The sequence below is a fragment of the Pseudochaenichthys georgianus genome, chromosome 4 (genome assembly GCF_902827115.2).
Source record: "Pseudochaenichthys georgianus chromosome 4, fPseGeo1.2, whole genome shotgun sequence".
Taxonomy (NCBI): domain Eukaryota; kingdom Metazoa; phylum Chordata; class Actinopteri; order Perciformes; family Channichthyidae; genus Pseudochaenichthys; species Pseudochaenichthys georgianus.
The window spans coordinates 20,528,512-20,555,911 of NC_047506.1; the positions used below are offsets into that span (position 1 = coordinate 20,528,512).

General features: G+C 43.1%; 1 protein-coding gene across 1 annotated transcript in view; it reads left to right on the top strand.

The window, feature by feature from the left end:
* The window catches only part of adamts10 (ADAM metallopeptidase with thrombospondin type 1 motif, 10), a 76,902-nt gene that overhangs the window by 27,207 nt on the left and 22,295 nt on the right, over positions 1-27,400 (top strand). Inside the window, exons 11-16 of the mRNA XM_034080468.1 lie at positions 12,551-12,697; positions 12,932-13,073; positions 13,887-13,994; positions 16,863-17,008; positions 24,342-24,405; positions 24,765-24,867. Coding sequence (XP_033936359.1) covers positions 12,551-12,697; positions 12,932-13,073; positions 13,887-13,994; positions 16,863-17,008; positions 24,342-24,405; positions 24,765-24,867 — 710 coding nt within the window. The remainder of the gene's footprint in view (positions 1-12,550; positions 12,698-12,931; positions 13,074-13,886; positions 13,995-16,862; positions 17,009-24,341; positions 24,406-24,764; positions 24,868-27,400) is intronic.

Sequence of the window (27,400 nt, forward strand, 5' to 3'; positions counted from 1 at the left end):
ACAACTCTTGGCCCAGAGGTAGGGCCCCTACCGGATCGCTGACGACTGTCAATTAGACCCAGCCGAAGGCTAGGGGCCGGAGCTGCGGTCCGTACCCCTGGGTTAAGGTGAAAACCACCCAAGGGACGGAAGTACAGACTGCCCAGAAACTGAGCTGCTGCTGGGAAAGCAGCCGCCGACCACCCCCGGAATTTCAGAGCCCAGCCCCCCGGACCCTGGAGCCTCTTGGGGGGGGTTCCGGTAAGGCTCTGGGGCACGAGGCCGCCTGGAAGGCGGGCGACATGGGGCACGAAAGTCATTGGGAGGCGGTTGAGTGGGCCGCTAAGACCTCTGCAGACCACCCCTGTAATCCAGCGGCTGAGTGCGGCTGCTAGAGCGGCCCCTGGGCCTGCTGGGAGTGGGCACAGGTCTGCGAGGACCCGAGTGCTGCTGCCTGGTCTGCCTAGCTTGGGCGGCACACTCCAGTGCCTCCAGGGCAGCTGATCTAAACAGCTCCCCTGGCTCGACTGGTACGCGACGGAGGACTCTCCGTCAACCGGAGGAGGTGCGTCAGCCGAAAGAGGGGCGCCAACCGAAGGAGGGGCGCCAACCGAAGGAGGCGCCTCTTGGCCCTTCAGCCCAGGCTGAAGGGCCAAGAGGCGACCTCATCATGCCCCTATCGGCAGCTAGCCGATCCACTTTAGAGGACAGCCTATTTATAGTCCTTCTATTGGGGGGAGCACACAAAGCCATCGCTCCCTCAAGTCACCGGGAACGGCCGAATTGATCTGGAGGAGTACGTGACAAGGAGAGGTGTCTGTTGGCTGCTGCCAGACGTTCCACCTCAGTGATTCGAGCCACTCTGAGCACCCGAGGCATGCAGCTACAGCTCATGCAGGCGTTTACCGTGAGAACCTCCCTCAGATGCTCAAATTTCGTCCCCACTGACCGCCAGAAGCGGCCGAGGCAGGAGGGGCAGCCAGATGCAGCGTAGCCGGGAGCGGGTGCGGGAACACAGCCTTCACCAGCTACCTGCTTAGTGGAAAGAGTAGAGCGTTGCCGCTACTTGCCGAACAGAAAGAGGGATGTAATTACACCCACGTTACGGCAGAGGGAGCGGGAGCGAGATCACTGCCTTCACCTAGCTGGATTAGTAAATAAGGCAGTTTACCAAGAGCGGGGGCGAAAACACTGCCTTCACTGGCTGAGCTAGAGGCGAGTGCCAGATGCAGCGTAACCGGGAGCGGGTGCGGGAACACAGCCTTCACCAGCTACCTGCTTAACGGAACCAGGCAGTTTGGCGTCTACCAGGAGCGGGGGCAAGAACTGCCTTCACTGGTTAAATTAAGACGAATGCCAGATGCAGCGTAACCGGTAGCGGGTGCGGGAACACAGCCTTCACCAGCTACCTGCTTAACGGAATAAACAAGGCAGTTTAGCGTCTACCAGGAGCGGGGGCGAGAACACTGCCTTCACTGGTTGAGTTAGAGAAGAATGCCAGATGCAGTGTAACCGGGAGCGGGTGCGGGAACACAGCCTTCACCAGCTACCTGCTTAACAGAAAAACAAGGCAGTTTGGCGTCTACCAGGAGCGGGGGCGAGAACTGCCTTCACTGGTTGAGTTAGAGACGAATGCCAGATGCAGTGTAACCGGGAGCGGGTGCGGGAACACAGCCTTCACCGGCTACCTGCTTAACGAAGAAACAAGGCAGTTCCGCGTCTACCAGGAGCGGGGGCGAGAACACTGCCTTCACTGGTCGAGTTAGAGACGAATGCCAGATGCAGCGTAACCGGGAGCGGGTGCGGGAACACAGCCTTCACCAGCTACCTGCTTAACAGAAAAAACAAGGCGGTTTGGCGTCTACCAGGAGCGGGGGCGAGAACTGCCTTCACTGGTTGAGTTAGAGACGAATGCCAGGGAACACAGCCTTCACCGGCTACCTGCTGAACGGGAAGAGTAGAGCGGTGCTACTACTCGCCGAACAGAAAAAGGGATGTAGCTACATCCGCATTACCGGTAGTGGGAGCGGGAGCGGGAGCACTGCCTTCACCTAGCTGGGTAAAATAAAGAAGCTAACAGTATACGCAAGACGTTAGCCGAGCGGCTGCTGCTAACGATCAAGCGAGATCAAGTCAAATAACACACATGTTTAAGACCAGATAACTAGCTTCTAAAGAATAGAATAGCACAGAGCCGTAGTTACAGCAGTAACCATGGTCAGGGCTCACACGGCATCTAACCGTAGTTACAGTAGTAACTATGGCCAGTACTTACACGGCTTAGAACTAGGGGTGCAACAACTAATCGACTTAATCGATTAAAATCGATTACCAAATTAGTTGCCAACTAATTCAGTCGTCGATTCGTTGGTGACGTCATCACGTGCGTTTTACGCGCCGTTAAGCTACAACGTTATCGGTACTGGAGACATTTAAAAAATATATGTCATGTATTATTGATACAAAAACATTATATCGCAGTCTTAGTGTGGCCTGCTCGTTTATAATATGTAAAAAGACAAACAAATGCGTCTATGATGTATTTTCGATCAGACGAGATCTCTCTCCCTGGTCTGTGTGGGAGGGGGCGGGGCAGTTTACACACACGCGGCTGCTACATGCAGCAACACACTGCGGTGGCGGAGAGAACGCTGCTCCGAGGTGTGGTTAAACTGTACCCGTCTCGATGCTCGTTGCAAAGTGCAATAAGTGTTTAGCATGTAAGGGCGGTAACACGAGCAGTTTGTCTAAACATTTAGCAAAAGTGCTCCACATCCAGACGGAGGAATGCACCGGGTTGGACTGTCTTTCTAGCAGCTCTGTAGCCCCGTCCACGAGTAACGTTTTCACGTCAGGTGTTATGTATGCTAGCAGCAACACACAGAGCTAACTCAATTATACAAACATGGGGTAATGATTTGAGGAAACTGAATTAGTTAGTTTGTTAAAGTTTCAGCTATTCTGTTCACAGTTCTGTTATCACATTATTTATTATTTGCTAAAACACTGTTGTTTCTTTTGATGTGAAATATTATTTATTTAATTTAAATGAAAAGCAATGTTCATTTTGTAAACAATTTGTTTAGTTAATTTAATAATATGTATTTTTTAATCAAGTATTCATCTTTATTGTCTTCATTGTTAGTTTCCACATGCCTAAAACAACCTCAAGCTACATCTAAAAGTTGATGGCTAAATAAGAGCGCTTGAGAAATTGTGCAAGGCATAATAGTCCGAATAGTCGATTAATCGTTTCATTAATCGATAGATTAATCGACTATCAAATTAGTCGTTTGTTGCAGCCCTACTTAGAACCGTAGTTACAGTCGTAACTCTGGCCAGTACTTGCACGGCTTGGATACTTACACAGCATAGAGCCGTAGTTACAGTAGTAACTCTGGCCAGTACTTGCACGGCTTGGAACCGTAGTTACAGTAGTAACTATGGCCAGTACTTACATGGTTTAGAACCGTAGTTACAGTAGTAACTATGGCCAGTACTTACACGGCATAGAGCCGTAGTTACGGTATTGCCTATGGCCAGTACGTGCACGGCTTGGAACCGTAGTTACAGTAGTAACTATGGCCAGTACTTACGGCTTAACCCCGTAGTTACAGTATTAACTATTGCCAGTACTTACACAGCTTGGAACCGTAGTTACAGTAGTAATTATGGCCAGTACTTACGGCTTAGGACCTTAGTTACAATAGTAACTGTGGCCGGTGCCTAAAAGTGTCAGCCAACGGCTGCCCACTAGACAATATAATATTGGGAGGATGAAATCCTCCTTAATGGCCATACATGCAGAGCACACGGCACACACAGTGAAGATTGTTCTCTGCATATCGTCCTAGTGCTAGGAGTCTAGTACTAGGAGCAGTAAATACCACGATATAGCGCTACTGCAACCATACCATGCGTTTACCGGGAGCAGCAGCGAGAGCACTGCCCTCACTGGCTGAGTTAAATAATGAAGCTTAACCGTACATGCAAGGTGTTAGCCAAGCGGCTGCTGCTAACAATCAAGCAACCAAGTCAGAACACAATGTTAAGACCAGATAATTAGCTTCTAAGAAGAGAACAGCCCGCATAGAACCGTGTCTGGTTACAGTAGTAACCGCACATGCCGAGCACACAGCACCCGCCGTGAAGATGTTCTCTGCATATCATCCTAGTGCTAGGAGTCTAGTACTAGGAGCAGTAATACAACGAACTAGCGCTACTGCAATCAAACCCTATGCTACAGGGAGCGGGAGCACTGCCCTGAGTTAATAGTTAAGCTCAACAGCAAGGTGTTAGCCAAGCGGCTGCTGCTAACAATCAAGCGACCAAGTCAGAACACAAATGTTAAGACCAGATAATAGCTTCTAGAAAATAGAAAGTACTTACCTTACTTTCTGCATCTAAACGAAAAACGGGTTTAAAGTATGACACTCTTGGCTTTCCATACTAAATCGAATGAGGGACGCAGCCAAAGCTGGGACTCAAATGCTAATGATAGCTCGGGCACAACGCCACAAGCAGAACTTTCAAAAGAGCATAAGGGCAGCTTTATGCGAGAGGAAGCGGGAACACTGTCGTCACCAGAAAGTCTAAGCCACAACAATAAGACGGTAATCAGGACAACTTGGCTGGGAGCGGGTGTGGAAACACAGCCGTCACCAGCAACAAGCTGACACCAACCTGTCTGTCGAGGCTCTGCACAGCCGGCGCAGCTCCTGGAGGACGCGTCTAACGACCCGTAGCTCCGACTGTCAGTCACGAAGCTCCCCGCGGCCAGCTGTTTGCAGAGAAATCCCTCAGATCAAACGTTCAAACCTGAACGCTGTAGGCTACGAAAACGTAGCCACGGTACCCTCGCGCAGCGAGAAGATGAAAAGGAACAGATCCTCTGACAATACCGGCTGATATAGCCGGTGTCACGTGGGTCACAGGTGACTTTGTTGTTATTGGTACTCGAGCTGCGCATGCGCGCGATGGACATATCCAGTGCTAAAGCACCGCCTCTGGCGGTCAGTAGGGACGAAATAGAACTAGTGTTGGAGGGACACTGCAGAGAAGAAAAAAGTTGTTCTTGTTTTTGTACTGCTTGCTGGGGCCATCTGACCAAAAGTGAATAGTATCAACTTTTGGAAACTTTAAACGAATATCTCTCAGGACTGGTTCCATGTGAGTCCAAATGGCAGACGCATCTTGTCGCTTGGATTCTGATACTGTGCAAAATCCTGTCTTCTCTTCTTTTGTGTAGTACATGCCAGTGTGCAGGTTGAGCTGTGGGAGGTTCTGACAAAAATGGCATGACTGTACCTCAGAACTATACTTGCATTTCCATGCCTCAGAAAAGTCTGCATGCACAATTACTGTGCTATCATTGCAGTTCTCTATCATGCTCCTGTATTCTCTGGACTGGTTCTGAACCGAGCACACATGTGTTGTTGTTTCACTCTTCAGTTTGTCTTCATATAGTTGGATGAGCTCTGCCAGCGTGCAACTGTGCATTACAAGTCTTGTGTTGAAGTGGAGCCCATCTGCTGTTTGGTCCTGAACTCGTTCCCATTGCTGCCATTCAACATTGGTCTGCTCTTGCTGTGGTGTGGGAAGTGTATGTTTGTAGAGACACCGTGTGCAGGAGCGCAGAAGACATGCCTCGCTTGTCTGTGAACAGCAGACAAGTTCAAAACTATCCTCCAATTTGTTAAACTTAACAACACCATTTTCTCTTAGGACTTCAAGCATCAGCTTAGCATTTTCATGGTACTGGCATTGGCATGTCTTGCGATCTGATGGTCTTGGTGCTGTGACATAGAACGGACGTAAGGCACAGAATGATGAGTAACTGAGTTTCATTATTGGTTCCTTCTTGATGAACTCCTTGTGGAGGTTCAATACTGTATCAGTCAGAATCATTCTCTGATGCTTTATTTTCTTCCGTGTTATTGTGTCCTGTTTGTCAGTCGTCATTCGTAGTGTACTGCAGTCTGAGTTATTGTTTGAATGTATGCAGGTTTTTTGTCAGTAAGCCTCCTCTTCCGCAGTGTGTTATATGTTACGCCAAACTGCCTTGTCTGGTGAATTAGACGATATTTCTTCAGAACCTTGCCTGACAGAGTCAAGTTCTTGTTCTTGTGAGGAGACTTGTTTTGATTCAGTTCATGAATGAGTGCATTGTGGAACAGCAGAGTTTTCTTGATTGAGGGGTTTTTGAGTTGGCTTCCCCGTAGCAGCTGCTCTGTTTTTTTTCTTGGTGATTCTTGTGTTTTTTTAATTCCTAGTTTGTTCTCGTACCCAATGCTTTTTCAGCGTATCTTGCTCTTGTTTTCTTTCTTTCCCTTTCTCCTGCTATAGCCTGCCTACTCCGAGCTGGCTCGTGTATGGCATGATCCACTGGACTATCTGGGGGAGTTACTGGGTGATCTGAGCCCTTTCTCTTACATTCTCTTGATTTCTGTTGTCTACGTTTCCAAGCCTTTCTCTGACTTCTCTTTTCCCTTTCATTCATGTCATTGACAGTTGTTAGCTTCCCTTCCTCCACCCTCTTCTTCCATCTTTGTCTTTCCGTTCTGAGGTATTCCTCTTTTAACTCTGCCTCACTGTGTATTTTCTCTCTCCGCCTTTTTTGATATTCCCCGTTTCTTCTCCTTCTCTCCTCCACAGATAGCTGCTGCCTAGCCATAACTTCCTAAAATACATAAAGTCAAAGTTGAGTGTAATGACTATATAAGCTGCATTTCATCTAAAGCGGGAGTGACTTATTGAACACATTGACTTAAGAGTTTAAGGTTTGACGGTTACCACTGACACATTTTACTTTTTACAGACCCCAGTGAAAATTCAGCCTCCTATAAGGTATAGTCAGAGTAGTCTTACCAATACCAGATGACAAATTCAAGTGTGGAATATATTGTTTTAACATATATTTGGTTAAATGATGTCATGCCATTTTCATTTGGCTTTAGTCATTGGAGATGCATAGCTTACAAGGGATATTGTAGGTGTGCTATGTAGGTAGGTAGTAGGTGCACTATGTGCATACCCCATGACGTAAGCTAAATGAACATGGCATAATAGTGAATTTAGAAAGAGAGAAGGCACACCTCATCCCCTAGGATTGAGCGATAGGCCGATGGTATATATATATATGGTTCATCAATGGTGGTAGTAGCATGCAGTGTATTGTTATTGTGGTAAAGAAATATACTTTAGCCTCCCTTGAGTACAATTTGGAGGTTTTTGTCACCACCATACTGTCGTCGACAGTATCAGAAAATCTGACGGTGGTAATGTCTGACGGTGGTGATAAAAACCTACTCTTTTACATGATATGCATGAGTTGTTCACATTAGCCATCTTGTTTCCCCTCTGTTGCTAGCTACCTCAGACCTCGTCTTAAAAAGTATACATTTATGTCATAATCTAATCTAATATTTTCTATACAAAAGAGACGGTGTTGACATGTTATGGTTGTGACAGTAGCAGTCAGATACATTTTTTACAAGTTTTAGAGAAAATAGCAAACTTACAGGAGCTTGAGTGATCTTGAAGCATGCAGTAAAGCTGAAGGTTTGAAAAGGGGGTCCTAAGGAATGTAGCTGACCTTGTAGTTGCCTGGTTTGATTGCTTTTTATAAATATCTGACAGTGGTGACGAATATGTGGGACGCATTTTGAGCAACTACAAAATATTGGTAAATATTGTTCAAAATTCACTGTTTGTAGTTTTTAATACATATTACAATGTACTCTTTCATTTTAAGAATATTATTCTATTAAATTATTACTTTTTGTTTTTTTAATCAATAAAACTAAAACTATGAAAGAACCATACATTTGTGCAAAAGACCCTCTGATTATAACCTTGATTCTTTTTATTCATGAAAATGTTATTCATTTCCAACAGAATTATCACTTTTCTTAGTGGGACATGTTTTTGGCAAAGTTTCAAGAATCAGTGAGCTGCAAAAGCAGAACTTTTCTTAAAATGTGAATCCACCCTGAATCCTTACCAGAGGCCTGTACTACGAAGCCGGATTTTCGCTTAGCGTAAACTCTGGGTTTCCGGTCCTACGACGCTGGTTCTCTTCTTACCGGGGTAGATCTCCATGGTAACTTATGCTGAACGGCCAGTGGCGGTTCTAGACCAATTTGACTGGGGGGGCCAGGCTGGGGCCAGTTATTTTCTGAGGGGGGCACAATAAATGCAGGACGAAAAAGACAAAGACAGTATGAAGTAATTGCGCATAAGAAAACAATGCAATACAGTTATTGGTATTTGTTTCAGTACACATATTTATTTCAGATACTTCTAGTCACAGTTTTTACACTCTAATGCAGGGGTCTCCAACCTTTTTAAGGATGAGAGATACTTTCAAAAAATAAAACAAGTCGTGAGCTACTTTTACTCCTCTTTTTATAGTTTTATGCAGTTTATATAATTATTAATAATTTTAACATTATTATATGCTTACCTTTAACCTTCGTGTGCTGCCATTCACAGGATAAGAGGTCAACTCAGTGAAAGCACCGCCTGCTGACCAATCAGAGCTCAGTGTGCAGAGTTTAAAGCTATCCCGTCATATTACAGGATAAAGGAAATACAGAAAAGCTGCCGTTGCAGGAAAGACGGCGGGCAAAAATCAACCGACTGTGTGAACGTGAACATTTATAGAATATTACCTCCCATCTTCAAAGCGATCAGACTAATATAACATTAGCGTTAAGAAAGCTTAATTAAATATCTGCCACAACATAAGTAACCGGATCAAAGTAACATTACGTACGCGGCACTGTGAGTGCAGACGTCGATGTGTCCCATTATCAATATATTTCCTTATCTGAGTCAGCTTCTTGAGCCGTATCTGGCCGTGCAACACTTACTGTGTCACATACTGTATGCAGAAGTATTATTTTTAAGCAACACATTAAGTTGACGAAACACTCGAGTCGAATGTAATTAAAGTCAGATCCACTCGTGTCTTAGACGGGGAAGTGATATCATAAACCTATTAGTGTATGCATTCAAACACTTTTTCTGTTACCAGCTGTATTCATTACATTACATTGCATTTAGCTGACGCTTTTATCCAAAGCGACTTACAATAAGTACATTCGACCAGGAAGACACAACCTTGAAGAAAACAGAATCATATAAGTACATCAGGTTTCATAGAGCCAAACATTTCAAGTGCTACTCAACTGGCTATAGATAAGACAGTCCTTTATTAGTATATAAGTGCTCTGTTAGCAGTTCTTTGTTAGTAGTTCTATCGCTCGAAGTGGAGTCGAAAGAGATGAGTTTTCAGTCTGCGCCGGAAGATGTGCAGGCTTTCTGCTGTCCTGATGTCAATGGGGAGCTCATTCCACCATTTTGGAGCCAGGATAGCAAACCACGTGTTTTTGCTGATGGGAACTTGGGTCCCCCTCGCAGTGCGGGTGCAGCGAGCTGTTTGGCTGATGCAGAGCGGAGTGCACGTGCTGGGGTGTACGGTTTAACCATGTCCTGGATGTAGGAAGGGCCAGATCCATTCGCAGCATGGTATGCAAGTACCAGTGTCTTGAAGTGGATTCTAGCAGTTACTGGAAGCCAGTGGAGGGAGCGGAGGAGCGGAGCGGTGTGGGAAAATGTAGGAAGGTTGAAGACCAGACGAGCCGCTGCATTCTGGATGAGCTGCAGAGGTCGGATGGCACATGCAGGTAGACCAGCCAGGAGGGAGTTGCAGTAGTCTAGGCGTGAGATGACGAGAGCTTGGACCAGAACCTGCGTGGCTTTCTGGGTCAGCTGGGGACGTATCTTCCTGATGTTGTAAAGCGTGTATCTGCAGCAACGGGTTGTAGCAGCGATGTTTGCAGTGAAGGACAGTTTGTTATCTAGGATCACACCCAGATTCCTTGCAGTCTGAGTCGGGGAAACAACAGATGTGCCGATGTTGATTGTCAGGTCAAGAGTTGGACAATCTTTTCCCGGAAGGAAAAGCAGTTCAGTCTTGTCAAGGTTGAGCTTGAGGTGATGAGCAGACATCCACTGAGAGATGTCAGCTAGACAAGCAGAGATGCGTGCGACGACCTGGGTCTCTGAGCGGGGAAAGGACAGAATTAATTGGGTGTCGTCAGCGTAGCAGTGGTATGAAAAACCGTGCGGGCTAATGACTGATCCGAGCGAGTTTGTGTACAGGGAGAAGAGGAGGGGACCAAGAACAGAGCCCTGAGGGACCCCTGTAGTTAATTGACAAGGGTCGGACTCGGACCCTCTCCAAGTTACCCTGTAGGTACGGTCTTTGAGGTATGAGGTGAGGAGGGAAAGTGCAGAGCCTGAAACTCCAAGTTCTTGGAGAGTGCAAAGGAGGATCTGATGGTTCACCGTGTCGAATGCAGCAGACAGGTCCAAAAGGATGATGATGACAGAGGAGAGGGATGCAGTTCCTCAGTGACAGCAATGAGAGCAGTTTCTGTGGAGTGACCTGCCTTGAAGCCAGACTGGTGCGGATCCAGAAGGTTGTTCTGATGGAGATAACAGGAGAGTTGTTTAAAGACAGCGCGTTCAAGTGTTTTAGACAGGAACGGGAGGAGAGAGACAGGCCTGTAGTTTATAACATCAGACGGGTTGAGAGTGGGTTTCTTTAGGAGAGGGTTTACTCTTGCCTCCTTAAGACTATTTGGAAAGTGACCAGAAGTTAGAGAAGTGTTGATGACATGGGTGAGAAACGGTAGAATATCAGGAGCGATAGTCTGAAGGAGGTTTGAAGGGATAGGGTCCAGGTGCAACTATGTGGCTTTTATCCTGGATAAAGTGTTTAAGTCATGGATGTTTAAAGTTTAACTTCTTCATATTTTGTCTAATATTATAGTTTTCTTTTCATTCAGGAAGTATGACGCTGCACTGTCAGTACGCTTGTCCATGTTTGTGATTGGTCAAATGTTGCTAACCCTGCCCCTTTCATGTGAACGCACACTCAGCTGGACAGAGAAACCCTGGCTTGAGTTACCAAGTTGATAACCAGTGTCGTAAGACTTCTTAGTTAAGTTAGTTAAGCCAGATAACTCAAACATATCCAGGGTATGTTGAACTGGATTCGTAGTACAGGCCTCAAATCTATTGTTGATTTTTTTTAGCTGAGGCTGAAAAACAAAATGTCCCTGAAGGAATCCTTGAGGTGTCTCATTTGTCTTTTCTTGTTTACTGGTCTGAGAGGATCCTTCCCTCCTCAAATTACTCCCCCAGATCTCTGGAGAGAGTTCATGTAATGCCTAACATTATGAGTCATTTCCATGTGTTGAAAGTTGTATATTTTCTTTCAGTCACACTATTTTATGTGCAATTAGTTACATGTTGGGTTGGTGAAGCACCTGGAGATGCCTCAGTTTTTTTCTTTAAATCTGGATTCCCTGTGTTATTTGGAAACTGTGTTTACTCATTTGCCTGATCTGTATCACTTACATGCAATTCTCTCTTCAAATGGGCTTTGTTTCTGTCATGAATACAGTAAGAGAAGTGACCTATTGTATCCCTCTTTTTTCTCAAGCAAACCATGGTTTATTTTAGTATCTTACTTGCTCAGAGTACTGTAATTGAGTGTCACGTTGCATTATGATCCCACACAGCCCCGATAAGTATTAATGCAGATGGTGGATCCATAACTGCATATACAGTAGTGTGCTGCTATACACAATCCGTTTCCTCTACACAATCAACATGTGTTTTTAATTGTCATATAAAGTGTTTTGTCATCACAGTGCAGCTTTAGATTAAATGCAGGCCTGTTTGTGGTTCAGAATACCAACATGAAAAGACTGAACCAGACAGAAATGACTCACAGGGATGAAAAACTTTCAGAACATTTTTATTTCAGGCTCAAACACAGCTACTGTGAGTGTTAAACAACAACAAATGGACCACTAACACAGTATCTTAATACAGCTGGTAAACTATTAGTAAATATGTTGAACATGGAGTATTTTGAATAACTAAACATCTTTGGGCATGACTTTCCATATTTCAGTATTTCATAATTGAGGTCAGTGGGGTTCAAACCCAGAGCTCTGCTATTTTCCTATCCTGCCTGCTGATGGAATAAGTTGCAGTTGGGAATGGAGTAACAAGTTATCCTGGAACAATTCATCTGTAACCATTTTGATAATTGATAGTTTACATTGGTGCATTCTTGTATCTTTGTATTTATGTATTAAAGAGCATTGGCCACTGTCCTATTATATTACGTATGTATCCTCTGTTTATTTTATTATACATAAGAGATGCATTCAAATGAGGTACTATGTGGTTAATGGTCACATGATTGGTTGTGTTTTAGCCATGACTTCAACATGTGGTCACAGATTTTTATGGATGAATTTACTGTAACATCAAGTTATATTTCCCGTGGGTTTATGTTTCAGGTCGTATCCTTTCTGTTGTTAATGTTCATTTTATCAGACAGGGTTCTGACTGGCACTCGACTTCTATAAAAACCACTCGGTTATCCACTTTGATGTTTTTTTCCACTCTCCTGGTCCCTGCTGCAGCAACGATTACCTGACCACCCGACCTCAAAGTGTTGTCATTGTATCATTATGTGCGTTAGGTTTGGGATGAACCATGACGGGATGGGGAATGCCTGCGGGCCCCGCAGCCAGGAGACCGCCAAGCTGATGGCCGACCACATCACCATGAAGACCAACCCATTCATCTGGTCTGCCTGTAGCCGGGACTACATCACCAGCTTCCTGGAGTGAGTCAGCCTATCAGATATGTGCACCACCACAAATCATTTTGAGGTTTGAGAAATAAAAAAAAAGACTTGGTTGTCAGAGTAACATTTTCGATGGTCAGAAAAGACAGACACAGGTAGAAACATCGATTTCAATTTAATTATCTACTTTGGTTTTTTCTCATAATTCATAATCATCATAAATACAACAGTTCAATTATATTGAACTCTCCCTCCTTGTTGTCTGTGCTTTAGCTCAGGTATGGGCTCTTGTCTGAACAACGTCCCCCCGAAGCAGGAGTTTGTGTACCCCACCACAGCACCGGGTCAGGCCTACGACGCAGACGAACAGTGCCGCTTCCAGTACGGAGTCAGATCTCGACAATGTAAATATGCGGTAAGTGCTCTGGTATAGTTCCTTACTTTACATTAATGCTTGCTCTCAAGTCAGTGAAGAACAATATGTTTACCTATTGATCTTAAGCAAGTGTAAGGTCTAACACCATTTTAGTGCAATACTCTAAATTAGTCATGCACTGTAGAGATAGAGATTTTTAAAAACTCTTTATTTTTTTGACGATACAATTCTTCAGCCACCCAAGTCAAAGCACATCTTGAAGTCTTAATTCTAGACTACTGCAGTTGCTGTTTCAGTTTTTAAGACTGACTTTCATCACTTGTCCAACAGCCTTTGCCAGTTGTACCATTAAAAAGACCAGATGAAAGCTCTTTGATGATAAACATATGTATTCTTATTCTTTATGATGGTACCAGGCTGACTTAATCCTTTTCTAATAAAGGATTTCATCTTAATTAAAGTTGTTTACCTTGCTTCTCACATCTTATTTGTATTCCTCCACCTCTCTCCTTCAAGTTGGTCTCTTTGACATCGTGAAACTTCTTGGAATACATTTGTTGAATTGCATCCACTTTATTGCTTGGTCAACTTTTATGGTGCCAGATTCAGCGGGAATGGACATCTGGAACGGGGTGTATACAGCTTTATAGACTCATTACTATTGTTACTATATGGTCAGAGCATATGTACTCAATAAAATATATCCCATGTGTTATAGGCATCACTGTAGAGAGAGCAGGAGGAGGATGAGTGTGTCTGCTCTTGTGTCCTCATAATGAGCTTGTAAAGAAACACTCACTGACAAGTTCTCTCTCTTTTTCATGTTTTTATTCTTCTTTCACTCACACGCAGGAAGTCTGCAGTGAACTTTGGTGCATGAGCAAGAGCAACCGTTGCATCACCAGCAGCATCCCCGCTGCAGAGGGCACCATCTGTCAGACCAACACCATCGAGAAAGGGGTAAATACTTACATTATTATTTGAGGGCAGAAGGGGGCCTGTTGCCTGCACAAAGTGCATATGTGCAATATATGTATCCATTATTACAGCTCCGTGGGATGGCAGTAAGACGATATGGGTCCCTTCTTATTGTGCATCCATGGGTAAAGATAAACGCAACTCACATTGGTTTCTCAAACAGCATCTCTGTAAACTACGTGTATTCACTGAATTTCACTCTCTGCCTTTAACGGCTCGTTGTAGCTCCAATAGCTCCAGCCCCCACCCTCCCTGTGAGCAGTGTGCTCTGATTGGTCGGGACATGTAACATGAACGTGCCGGGCGGCGTGGTCCCGTGGGTTAGATGCGCGTTCATAATGCAGAGGGAAATAACTCTCAGAATAACGTTATTAGCACATTATTACAACTTGAGGAACGAATGTTTTTAATAAGGGCTATACAAGTGTTCATACTGGGTAGTTTATTTAGTTTAAAAAAAATTATCCAACGATTTACAGACCACTCTTTCCCCATGTAAGTCAATGGGAAAAAGTGTTTCCGGGTGTCACTACCCGATCCGTCACCCTGCCCGATCGGTTCTGCGCATGTGCGAGAGGGTCCGCCATGTTGGACAACTCCGGACAGCAACACCAGATGGACACTTGACACAGTGGCTTTTAGCAAAGCTCCAAAATAAAACTCGAGAGATGAGTTATTGTTATTACAACGTGACTTCACTATTATTTAACAACTCTTTTTATTGGGTTCTTTTATTTGGGGTTAAGTACATTGTCAGAATAAGTGAGGAATGAATTTAACTTCTGTTAGACAGCCATATGCCATACATTTTTGCATACATTCACAGTAAATATGTATTCAGTATGATAGCTGTCTAACAGAAGTTAAATCTATTTCTCATTTATTCTGACAATGTACTTAACCCCAAATAAAAGAACCCAATAAAAAGAGTTGTTAAATAATAGTGAAGTCACGTTGTAATAACAATAACTCATCTCTCTCGGTTTTTCTTTTTGAGCTTTGCTAAAAGCCACTGTGTCAAGTGTCCATCTGGTGTTGCCGTCCGGAGTTGTCCAACATGGCGGACCCTCTCGCACATGCGCAGAACCGATCGGGCAGGGTGACGGATCGGGTAGTGACACCGGGCCTGGCAACCAAATGGAAGTGTAGTAACGCCGTTTGGCCACCATGAATATTTTCATCTGAGTCCGGCGCACTTCCTGGGGGCTTGCCCTGTCAGGGAGAAAATCCAGAGTCCACAATCCAGAAAATCCGGAATTTCTTTATCCAAGGGTATCATAAAAACCCAGCCTGTGTAATATAACACTGCTTAAAACATTGCAAATGTATCTTCAACACATGTGCATCAAATATCATAACTGTGCAGTGCTAAATTATCAATGCAAATATACAACACATTTAGATACCATAATATGGAAAACTTTTGCATTGTAAATGAAAGATTCATTCTAAATGCACTACTAAAAACACACTGACTTCAATAACCATGAAATCATGAAATGTAGATCAAGATAAGCATTTACAGTTTAAACATTATTGCTCAAAACATTGTAGTAAACGAAATAAATGTCTAGTGCTTGTTAGCACTGTATAGTAATACACAATATATAGCTACTGTAACTATCAACCATAACTCTTTGCTAAATGTAACTGAACTCTCAAAAGAGCTAGGTGGCTAACACACCACGATGCCGCAGCATGCAGGCAGCAACTAGCATGTAGCGTGTTGCTTCACTCACCGAGGAAAACAAAATAGCAATCAAAACTCCCGCTTTCCAAAGCAGCTCCAATCTCCAACAACAGCCCCAGAGATTGGTCCACCGCCGTCCCGGTAAAACTGTTAATTTGCGCTGTTTTGTGCATATAATGCTCACACGTGTCTCTGTTCTTCCAGCTTGACGCTGCTCCCTCACACACACGTCTTCAACGTGCTCTCACTACTAACCTGTGTGAGGAGGCGGGACTTGGCGGATTTTTGTCCAACAGCAATCAATGAGCATAGTTCTTAAATGTTGACCATTGAACTAAAATATACTATAAAATAACTAGATAAATCATAAATAATTATTAACAAACAAAATAAAAGAACCTTGTAACCTTGGTTTATCCAGTGGGTTACACCAACAAACACTCAAATCTTATTTTAAAGGTGGGGTAGGTAAGTTTCAGAAACCGGCTCGAGATACACTTTTTGTTATATTCCATGGAATGCTCTTAACATCCCGATAGCAATGAATATCTTAAGTGCTTTGACAAAAAATCCATAAAAAAATGTCATTTGTAGAAGCCGTAATACTGTAAAAAGTACAACCAATCGATTGGATGGCCTACCTGCCTGTCAGCCTTCCATCGGGGCATAAACTTATCTCGTGCCCTCATTGGTCATGTGCGCGTTCGTGTGTGTTGGAGGAGGGTCTCTATAAGGAAATGGCAGATTTTTTGGTGTATTTTCAAATTCTAGCGATCTCGAGCCGGTTTCTCAAACTTACCTACCCCACCTTTAAAGACTTCCATAAAAGCCTTGAATGTACAATGGGAAAAAATAGGTATTCAGTACGGCATTTTTAATTCAAATAGCTTTATTCGTATGACCACAATGACATACAGCATCTCTGACACATCTTGGCGTGTTTTGTGTCTAAAGCATGATGACCCAAAAAATATAAACATGCTCAACCCTTTTTAAAAGAGAAAATATCTGTTTTAACAAAGTAAATACAACTGTTCTTAAAGTATCCTGTGTAGTATTAAATTCACTTAACAAACTTTAAAATGTTCCTAACTTCATTGTTTACATGCGAAGTCCATGTACCTGAAGATATGTATAAAAAATGTGAATTTGAATTGCAGTGGTGCTACAAAAGGGTGTGTGTGCTGTACGGGACTCGTCCGGAGGGCGTGGATGGGGGCTGGGGTCTGTGGTCGCCCTGGGAGGAGTGCAGTAGGACGTGTGGAGGAGGGGTCTCCTCGTCCATCAGACACTGTGACAACCCCAGGTAAGGCTCTAGGGTTGCCAACCGTCCCGTATTAGCCGGGACGTGCGTGCGTGTGCGTGCGTGTGTGTGTGTGCGTGCGTGCGCGCGCGCGCCACGTTCTCACTCCCATCCCATCACATATTGACGGACGGTCAGGGCCCCTCCCCGTCGCTATATTACGTACAGGGTACCCCTTGCCCGTCAGGCTTCTACGGGCAGGGCGTCCCATAGACCTTCATTGCGGACAGTGAACCCCTTGACCGTCAGGCTTCTACGGGCAGGGCGTCCCATAGACCTTCATAGACCACGTGATCAACAACGATGGCCGACCTTCGTGTTATTCTCGGTGGAAAATACCTATATTAAGGTTCATTTGGCCATTAAAATGCGTTTTGATGTCATTTTATGCGAGTAATGACTTTTTATTTCTGATTATTTGTGCAGTACATGTACATGATGTTTAGTTTGCTAGTTATGACGAAGATTACTTCATGAATGCTAACGTTTTTTTGGTGGAAATGTGTTTTTTCACAGCAAAGTCACCCTCTGTACTTGGACTTATTGGGAGAATCTAAAGGCAAAAACATCCCAAATATTCATTTAGGTCTTTATTTTAGACCTTTAGTGTTGCCGTCTGTGAGGAAAATACATGGGGCTCAGAGCCTCGTATTTTTAAAATCTTTTTTTCAAAATAACACACTTTTATTTACTCACCAATAACACACAATTATCCTTGCTTTTAGTTATTGGTTTAATTCCATAATCTCGGTCTTTTTTGGCGTTCGTCAGGAACTGAATTTCAAAATAAAAATAACCGGAAACAGACGTAAGCATTTCGAGCGATTACCCAAGATCCTCAGCTACGCTGATTGGATGTTTTAGCCGCAATGCATGCTGGGATTTGGTGTTTATATTATATGAAATCCGGAAAACATTTTAAAAGAATAAAATAATACTTAATTCCGAGTGCTCTTGCTTTTCTCTTTGAAAGTCATCACATAACGGCATTGTAATACACGGTTCGGCTGCATTCAATATTACAGATCTGCCGTAGTTCTTTATGTATAGAGCCCTGATGAGAAGACCTTTGGAAAAACTGAAGAAATGCCGCCGAAACTGAATACTTGACGTGGATCATAAATATATCAACAATTAAAAAACATCTTCAATTTCTCTTCACACAATACGTCTCCTTGCAGTATCAACACTAATTCGGCTGACTTTTACATTTGATATAATTCATAGATAGGTTATATTTACACCATAACGGTGCACAGCTGATATAAAAGGACTTGTAGTTTTTGAAAGATATTACTGATTTGAATTGGATTGAATTTTGAATGTAAGAATGTAAATACTGAGTCTGAAATAGTATACTAATATGCTGTAAAATTATGTGAAAGCATGAATAAAACTACACATCTTCAGATGTTGTACATACAAGTGTCTGTGTGTACCTTGTGTGCACCGCCTAGTGGTTAAAGCACGTTATTGAATTATTGTTTTTATGTGTTATATTTGATTAAAAAAATATTAAGAGTACATATACTTTCATAGGGGGAAAGTAGAAGGTCTGTGATAGAAATATAGAATATAAAAAATCAAGAAGATACTATAAGTGATCTCTACAATAAAACAGTTTAGTGCAGGATGTACAAAGATATTAATAGGAGGAGGTGCAAAACAGAAAAACGAATTAACCTTTATTTAAACATTAAATAACAGATTAATATCTTCTTTTAAATAAGAAAAAAACTTTGGGGGTATCTATCTACAGATACATATTAAGCCTGACAAAGTACTTAACGTCTAATATATTGCTTTCCTGCAATGTTAACTATGTTGAAGCACTTATTTTAACTGATATTATACATATGGATTATACTCTTATGTATGTAGATAGAATAAGAAATGTGCAGAATATGACAGTTTAATGGTGGAGGTACACACATATTGATAGATGTCTTGTAATGCACTGTTGAGGGAACTGTGACCCACGTTTTTCATTCATTGCATAACTACACCGTAGTTGTGTATATGATATGTCAATAAACCTTTAAAATCTTGAAATCTTGAAAGGGATGTGCAAAATAGCCATAATATACAGTCTTTAATTAACTATTAGTAGAGAATAACGAGTAATTAATATACTTTATTACTCGTTTCCATTCATGTCAATTGCAGATACATGTTTAGTCTTCTCAAGCACCAACTATCAAATATCTCTCCTGATTGTTGGCAATTGACAATCACCTTCCCTGAATTTTACTGAGGTGTAACTAAAGTCTGATTTAAGGGTTGTTTATATTTCACATCATTAATCAGAATCTGCAAAGTAACTCAAATAAGTGTAGTGGAGTAAAAATACCAGGTTAACCTCTGAATTGTAGTGGAGTAGAATTACAAAGTATCAATGAGCTGTCATGTGGGTATATTAATGCTATATATTGATGCTGCACATTATGGACAGCGATTTTCACCCATTTATTAATTATATGTTTTACCAATGTGTTTAATACTGGCAAACGTTCAGTAGAGACATCCCATAGAACATTTTGCGAAACACAATAGTGTAGTGTGTAGTTCTGGGGGGGCGTTCTATTCCAGTTTTGGATAGTCTGGCGTGGTTTCGTTCCATTTCACACAGCTGTTTGACGCTCTGCGTAACCTTACGGGGACTGTAGTCCTAAACGATAGCTGGGGATTATGGGTAGTGTAGTGTCTTCGGCCATCCTAAACTCAGAAATGTTGACAATCGCAATGATGCTCGAAATGTCCCTTTTTATAGGCCTACGTCTGTTTCCGGTTATTTTTATTTTGAAATTCAGTTCCTGACGAACGCCAAAAAAGACCGAGATTATGGAATTAAACCAATAAATAAAAGCAAGGATAATTGTGTGTTATTGGTGTGTAAATAACAGTGTGTTATTTTGAAAAGAATAACAAATTAGAAGGAAAAAAAGATTTTAAAAATACGAGGCTCTGAGCCCCATGTATTTTCCTCACAGACGGCAACACTAAAGGTCTAAAATAAAGACCTAAATGAATATTTGGGATGTTTTTGCCTTTAGATTCTCCCAATAAGTCCAAGTACAGAGGGTGACTTTGCTGTGAAAAAACACATTTCCACCAAAAAAACGTTAGCATTCATGAAGTAATCTTCGTCATAACTAGCAAACTAAACATCATGTACATGTACTGCACAAATAATCAGAAATAAAAACTCATTACTCGCATAAAATGACATCAAAACGCATTTTAATGGCCAAATGAACCTTAAAATAGGCATTTTCCACCGAGAATAACACGAAGGTCGGCCATTGTTGTTGATCACGTGGTCTGGGAGCTGTTGCAGCATCCATAGCAACCATGAATGTGTACACATTCATGAAGTAATCTTCGTCATAACTAGCAAACTAAACATCATGTACATGTACTGCACAAATAATCAGTAATAAAAACTCATTACTCGCATAAAATGACATCAAAACGCATTTTAATGGCCAAATGAAACTTAAAATAGGCATTATGAAGGTCCATGGGACGCCCTGCCCGTAGAAGCCTGATGGGCAAGGGGTCCGCTGTGTCCGCAATGAAGGTCTATGGGACGCCCTGCCCGTAGAAGCCTGACGGGCAAGGGGTACCCTATACGTAATATAGCGACGGGGAGGGGCCCTGACCGTCCGTCAATATATGACTCTGTGCTGTGTGTGTGTGCTGTGTGTGTGTGTGTGTGTGTGTGTGTGTGTGTGTGTGTGTGTGTGTGTGTGTGTGTGTGTGTGTGTGTGTGTGTGTGTGTGTGTGTGTGTGTGTGTGTGTGTGTGTGTGTGTGTGTGTGTGTGTGTGTGTGTGTGTGTGTGTGTGTGTGTGTGTGTGTGTGTGTGTGTGTGTGTGTGTGTGTGTGTGTGTGTGTGTGTGTGTGTGTGTGTGTGTGTGTGTGTGTGTGGCTGACAGGTACATAAGCTAGGGGACCAACATGTAGCTCATTGATGGAAAACAACTGCAGTAATTAAGCAGCAAAACACTTTATCTATCAGGATTTGAAAATATTATAGGGATTTATTTATTATATTTCCAGCTTTTATATTATCTTCTGTAACACACATAATGTGAATATATGTAGTAGGACTTCTTTGTGCACATGGATGCCAATATTTGGTTCCTGAATATGCATCAGAAATGAGTCATTTTTCAGCAGAATTTGCATAGTTGCATTCTTGATCTTTGTGAGTCTTGCATCGGTTTTTGGTAGAATTAACACATGCTCTTAAAATGTGTTTAATATATTTGTTTGCATATTCGGGTGGTAGACATATTATAAGATTTGTTTTTCAGGGTTTTTTCTCACATTAGATGCACAATCAGTTTATGCATGCTGATCACTGATGTGGAACCACTGCATTTCATTTGCAGCTATGTGACTAAACTGAGTATATGTGGTGTCTTTGCAGTCCTAAAGAAGATAAAAAAAAATGGTGAAATTAATATGATAAAAGACAGAAAGAGAAAACCTTCCTCTACCATCTGTGCTGTGTTCCCAGTGCTGCTGGCTGACTGACTCACTAGTGTCGAGTGTGTGTGTGTGTGTGTGTGTGTGTGTGTGTGTGTGTGTGTGTGTGTGTGTGTGTGTGTGTGTGTGTGTGTGTGTGTGTGTGTGTGTGTGTGTGTGTGTGTGTGTGTGTGTGTGTGTGTGTGTGTGTGTGTGTGTGTGTGTGTGTGTGTGTGTGTGTGTGTGTGTGTGTGTGTGTGTGTGTGTGTGTGTGTGTGTGATTTTCTCCGGCGGGCGCGGCATCATTGTTTGTGTGGCATGTGAGCCTGTTCAGTCGTGTGGGAAAATGAGCGCTGCCGGTGGAGGAGGTGATAATGAAAGAGGAGAAGAGAGAGAGGATGTGGTTCTGGGCCCTGGCCCTTCTAAAAAGAAAAGACTTGTGTCTTACAACAAACAGTGGGAAAAAAACACAGTTGGGTAAAGCCCGTGAGTGGAGATCTGTCTCGGGTCTTCTGCACCTTGTGTCGGAGGGAGTTTTCAATAGGTCACGGTGGAGAAAACGACCTGAAACAAGACAAAGTTGCTGCATGTGAGGTAACATCAGTGTATCACACAGTTAAGCATGGTTTGAGTTATAACAGCATGGACTGCAGTAATAAGCTGGCAAGTGCCATGTTTAGTGATTCGAACACTGCAAAGAAAATGCAATGTGGAAGAACAAAGGCTGAGATGATAACAGCCAATGTGCTTGGCCCCAAAACTGTTCGGGATAATCTGAAAGAGCTGTGTCCTCCTCCCACCGAGGTCGCAGCAGGTGAGGAGGTGGAGTAACTAAAAAAGTAACTAAATCCGCCAGAAACCCGAAAATCTTTGCGTGCACGCGCGCGGGGGACACATGCATGTGTCCCGTTTCTCCATTTCTGGAAGTTGGCAACCCTATAAGGCTCTCAACTGTGACCCCTCTCAAATGCTTTATTTTTGGGGTTTAAGATGAACTTGGATATATAGCGGATCTGTTGCAGATATTACATTGTCAAGTATCAACTTGAAAGGACTGATCCACATTCCAGACTGTTTGTAGTTCCTCTTGTTATGAAATACAATTAAAACCCTTTCTTGATATATATATATTAGGGCTGTCAAACGATTAAAAATTGTAATCAGATTAATCACAGTTTACAAATTAATTAATCATGATTAATCACCATTCGAACTATGTCCAAAATATGCCATTTATTTATGTATATTGTTGTGGGAATGGAAAGATAAACGAAAGAAGGCGGATATATCCATTTAACATACAGTATCTATGTTTATTATAAAAATGTTCTGCATGTCAAAATGAAAGACAACCCACACACCTATCAATCATCAAACCGTGGGGTCTTAATTCATTACGTGTTGATTTCTATCAACGGGGGAGTACTTCAGGAAAGTCGACAGAGGGGGGGGGGGCTAGTGGAGTACTTCGTGACCACAGAGTGTGAACATTGTGATCAGCTGTTTTAGCGCAGTTCTCCAGTGAAGAGGGGAGTCTCCCTCCGCAGCCGGTTGGCGTAGTTTTGGCACAGTTCCGTTGTACAGACCGACGTTAACAGCAGCCCTGTCTGTGCACACGGAGACCGACTCTGTCGTCCGGTGATCTAACCGCCTTCTGGAAAAACTTCACAAGTACGTCGGTACGCAAATGCGCTTTGTGACACAAGTGACGGTACGCATTTCAGATTACGCACATAACCTGCGTACCAGTTATGTGCACCCCTGTACCAGAGCCATATTATTACTATTATATGGCTCTGCCCTGTACTCCAGCAAAAGTATTCTGCGTCGGGACTTCCTGCAACAACACCACGCCGTTATCAAAGATGTTCTATTGAGAAGACGATCACTACGTGACAAAAGTTTTCAAAACCGTGGCTACTGAAATCAGTCTTACTAACTGCTGTCTGTGCAATTTACTCCGCGCGAGTTGGCAGACTTTATTTTGCTTACTTTAACATCATTTTTCATGGTGGGGCTAAGCCATTTCTTGGTATGGGTGTAGCCTACGCCAGCCATACCCTGGCGCTGCCACTGGTGGCACGTATGGGGCGGGCCATTCTGCACATGCGTTAAATGCGTTAAATATTTTAACGCAATTAATTCAAAAAATTAATTACCGCCGTTAACGCGATAATTTTGACAGCACTAATATATATAGTTAAAAGTTTTGAGGAATCTTGGTTTAAACATGTGTTCACTTACGATTAAGAAAAATATGTCACAATACAGCCTCATGCTACCTTGGAAATAGAAGAATGATCATTTACCTGCCAAAGGACACTTGAGAACTCAGATAAACCCACTTATTACTATAAACATATAAAATCACAGCACAAAGCTCCACGGCTCACATTAATTTACAGGCTACAGTGCCACTTTTTGTGTGTGTATAAAACAACTCCGATGAGTCATCACCAAACCACTGGCAGACTTGCTTTCGAATCGCAGTCACCATATCCCTCATCTTGAATTGATTAAACTGAGAATAAATTGATTCAAATCTGAGGCCAACGGTTTTCTTTCTTATCATTTTTGAGAATCATTTGCACATTTGTTTTGGCTCCATTCGGTTCAATTTGCTGAAAGTTGAGCTGAGGTGCTGGCTCGAGATTTCTTCTCTGGCGTTTTAAAATATGTTTTTATGTAGAGGTGTTGTCGTGCCAGTCTGTAATAGACAATAAAGCAATAAAAGGTACAGACAGTGAGATTGAACACACTGATGCAGGCAGACAAAGCAGGGATCAGGAGCCAGTGTTGTGTGGGGAAGTGATGGAGGTTAGAGCTTTTAAATTGTACTCAGATGTGACTGACTTTGTGTTGTAGGCCAACTATCGGTGGAAAGTATTGTCTGGGGGAGAGAAAGCGCTTCAGGTCCTGCAATATTGATGTGAGTATAGCTGCTCTTCATCGCCGTCATGGTCAACATACTATAATCTAAAACATGAATATAATTTATTCAATGTGTGTGTGTGGTACTTTGCATGGGACTCTGCTGTGTGTGTGTGTGTGTGTGTGTGTGTGTGTGTGTGTGTGTGTGTGTGTGTGTGTGTGTGTGTTGTGTGTGTGTGTGTGTGTGTGTGTGTGTGTGTGTGTGTGTGTGTGTGTGTGTGTGTGTGTGTGTGTGTGTGTGTGTGTGTGTGTGTGTGTGTGTGTGTGTGTGTGTGTGTGTGTGTGTGTGTGTGTGTGTGTGTGTGTGTGTGTGTGTGTGTGTGTGTGTGTGTGTGTGTGTGTGTGTGTGTGTTACAGGAATGCCCTGCAGGCTCTCGGGATTTCCGGGTTATTCAGTGCGCAGATTTTGACAGTGTTCCTTTCCGGGGAAAGTTTTACACCTGGAAGCCATACAGAGGGGGTAAGTGTGTGTGTGTGTGTGTGTGTGTGTGTGTGTGTGTGTGTGTGTGTGTGTGTGTGTGTGTGTGTGTGTGTGTGTGTGTGTGTGTGTGTGTGTGTGTGTGTGTGTGTGTGTGTGTGTGTGTGGTGTGTGTGTGTGTGTGTGTGTGTGGTGTGTGTGTGTGTGTGTGTGTGTGTGTGTGTGTGTGTGTGTGTGTGTGTGTGTGTGTGTGTGTGTGTGTGTGTGTGTGTGTGTGTGTGTGTGTGTGTGTGTGTGTGTGTGTGTGTGTGTGTGTGTGTGTGTGTGTGTGTGTGTGTGTGTGTGTGTGTGTGTGTGTGTGTGTGTGTGTGTGTGTGTGTGTGTGTGTGTGTGTGTGTGTGTGTACCTCTTTGCCCTTAACATCTCCCCCTGCTCTATTGAGTGTTTTAAAGCTCATTGTTTGGGTTTTACATCCACCTTTAAAATATAGGAGTTCAAGGGAAAATCTAAAGTAGTTTCAGTAGTAGGTTCACAATCAGATAAAACAGAAAGATTTGGGCTGAAAGCAAGGGTTGACGGGACACGATCAGCAGTCATGAGTTGGAAGGGGTGTGTGTGCGTGTGTTCGTGTGTTCGTGGAGAGAGAGAGGTGAAAGTGAATTGAAGCTGCAGACTGCTTCTTGTCTGGCCTGCAGATGCTGGCTGCAGAGCGCCATGCATTCCCAAAATGCTTTGCGAGAATTCCTCGCTCCTGATGAGCACTGTGCTGGACGCAAAAGAGAAATAGCGACATAACTGCCTTTAATCTATCCCTCCAATAACCTAATGGCTTACAGAGATGGCCGGCCAGCAAAATCCAACTTCAGGCAACAAGTGCTCCTTTCATCAAGTCAGCTGATTTTACAATGGAAATCCCTTGCAGCTGTTAAAATAGGAACAGTGCCATAGACTCTGCCCTGCGTTAAGGCCATATCCCACCGCCCAGCCCCTCTGCAGCCCTCTCACTCTCCTCACATTCTCATGTTAGCTTACCTCCTTTCACTTTTACCCTCTCATTCCACGAAGACAGCTTCCTTTTCTTCTTCTTGCTTTTTGACTTTGTCCTTACTGCTCTGGTCTCTCCTCCTCTCACTTTATTTAGTTCACCATTATGCAATCTCTCTCTGGTGACATTGAGAACAGAGGCAGCCTTTCTCTCTCCGCTCATGCAGTCAAAGACAGTTCATTAAAAAAGGTCTGTTGTTTAAGCTGTTTTTTTTTTAACAAACATGCTGTCACACATTGCTGTTCTCAGTCCAACAGCTTTTACGTTCAACCTTCACACTCCATAAAGCACACCCTACCGCGAGCCGCGCTTGCCCTGCCAAAGCTAGGCACCATGGGAATGGTAGTTTTCCATGGTCTGACCACTTCATCGTCTACAGGTCATCTCAGTACATTCTCTCTCTCCCTTTTTCTCCATTCCAGTACATATTGTACCTGCTACAGCGCTGCCAACGCAAACAAGCACAGCCCAAATTGATGTCAACAGCCACTCAAATAGTGGAGCTGTTGGAGAGCCGCACGGATGAATGAAGGATATATACAACATGGCCAGACAAGACCTCAGAGTGTGTTAGTGCGGGCGTGTGTGTGAGAAAATATGGTATAGTCTTGCAAGTGCAAATCACTCTTAACTGTGTGGGTTTGTGTTATGAATTGTGTTTAGTTATGGATATCCTTTGTCACAGAGCATTTACAAATCACTAGAGATCTGAAAAAACACAAATATAGTGATTTGTCTTCTATGATGGAACATTTTAAATATCTTTGAACTGTTTGGAAATATAAGTACATATAATTTTGTATGGTTTGAAAACACAAGTTGTTACGGTGGCCCTGAAGTGCAAGACACCACAGCATTTCAGAAAACACAACAGCATTTCACAAAACGCCGCAGCATTTCACAAAACGCCACAGCATTTCACAAAACGCCACAGCATTTCACAAAACGCCACAGCATTTCACAAAACACAACAGCATTTCACAAAACGCCACAGCTTTTCACAAAACGCCACAGCATTTCACAAAACACAACAGCATTTCACAAAACGCCGCAGCATTTCACAAAACGCCACAGCATTTCACAAAACGCCACAGCATTTCACAAAACACAACAGCATTTCACAAAACGCCACAGCATTTCACAAAACGCCACAGCATTTCACAAAACGCCGCAGCATTTCACAAAACGCCGCAGCATTTCACAAAACGCCGTAGCATTTCACAAAACGCCGTAGCATTTCACAAAACGCAACAGCATTTCACAAAACGCCATAGCATTTCACAAAACGCAACAGCATTTCACAAAACGCCGCAGCATTTCACAAAAGGCCACAGCATTTCAGAAAACGCCGCAGCATTTCACAAAACGCAACAGCATTTCACAAAACGCAACAGCATTTCACAAAACGCAACAGCATTTCACAAAACGCCACAGCATTTCACAAAAGGCCACAGCATTTAAAAAAAAAAAAACAGCATTTCACAAAACGCCACAGCATTTCACAAAACACAACAGCATTTCAGAAAACAC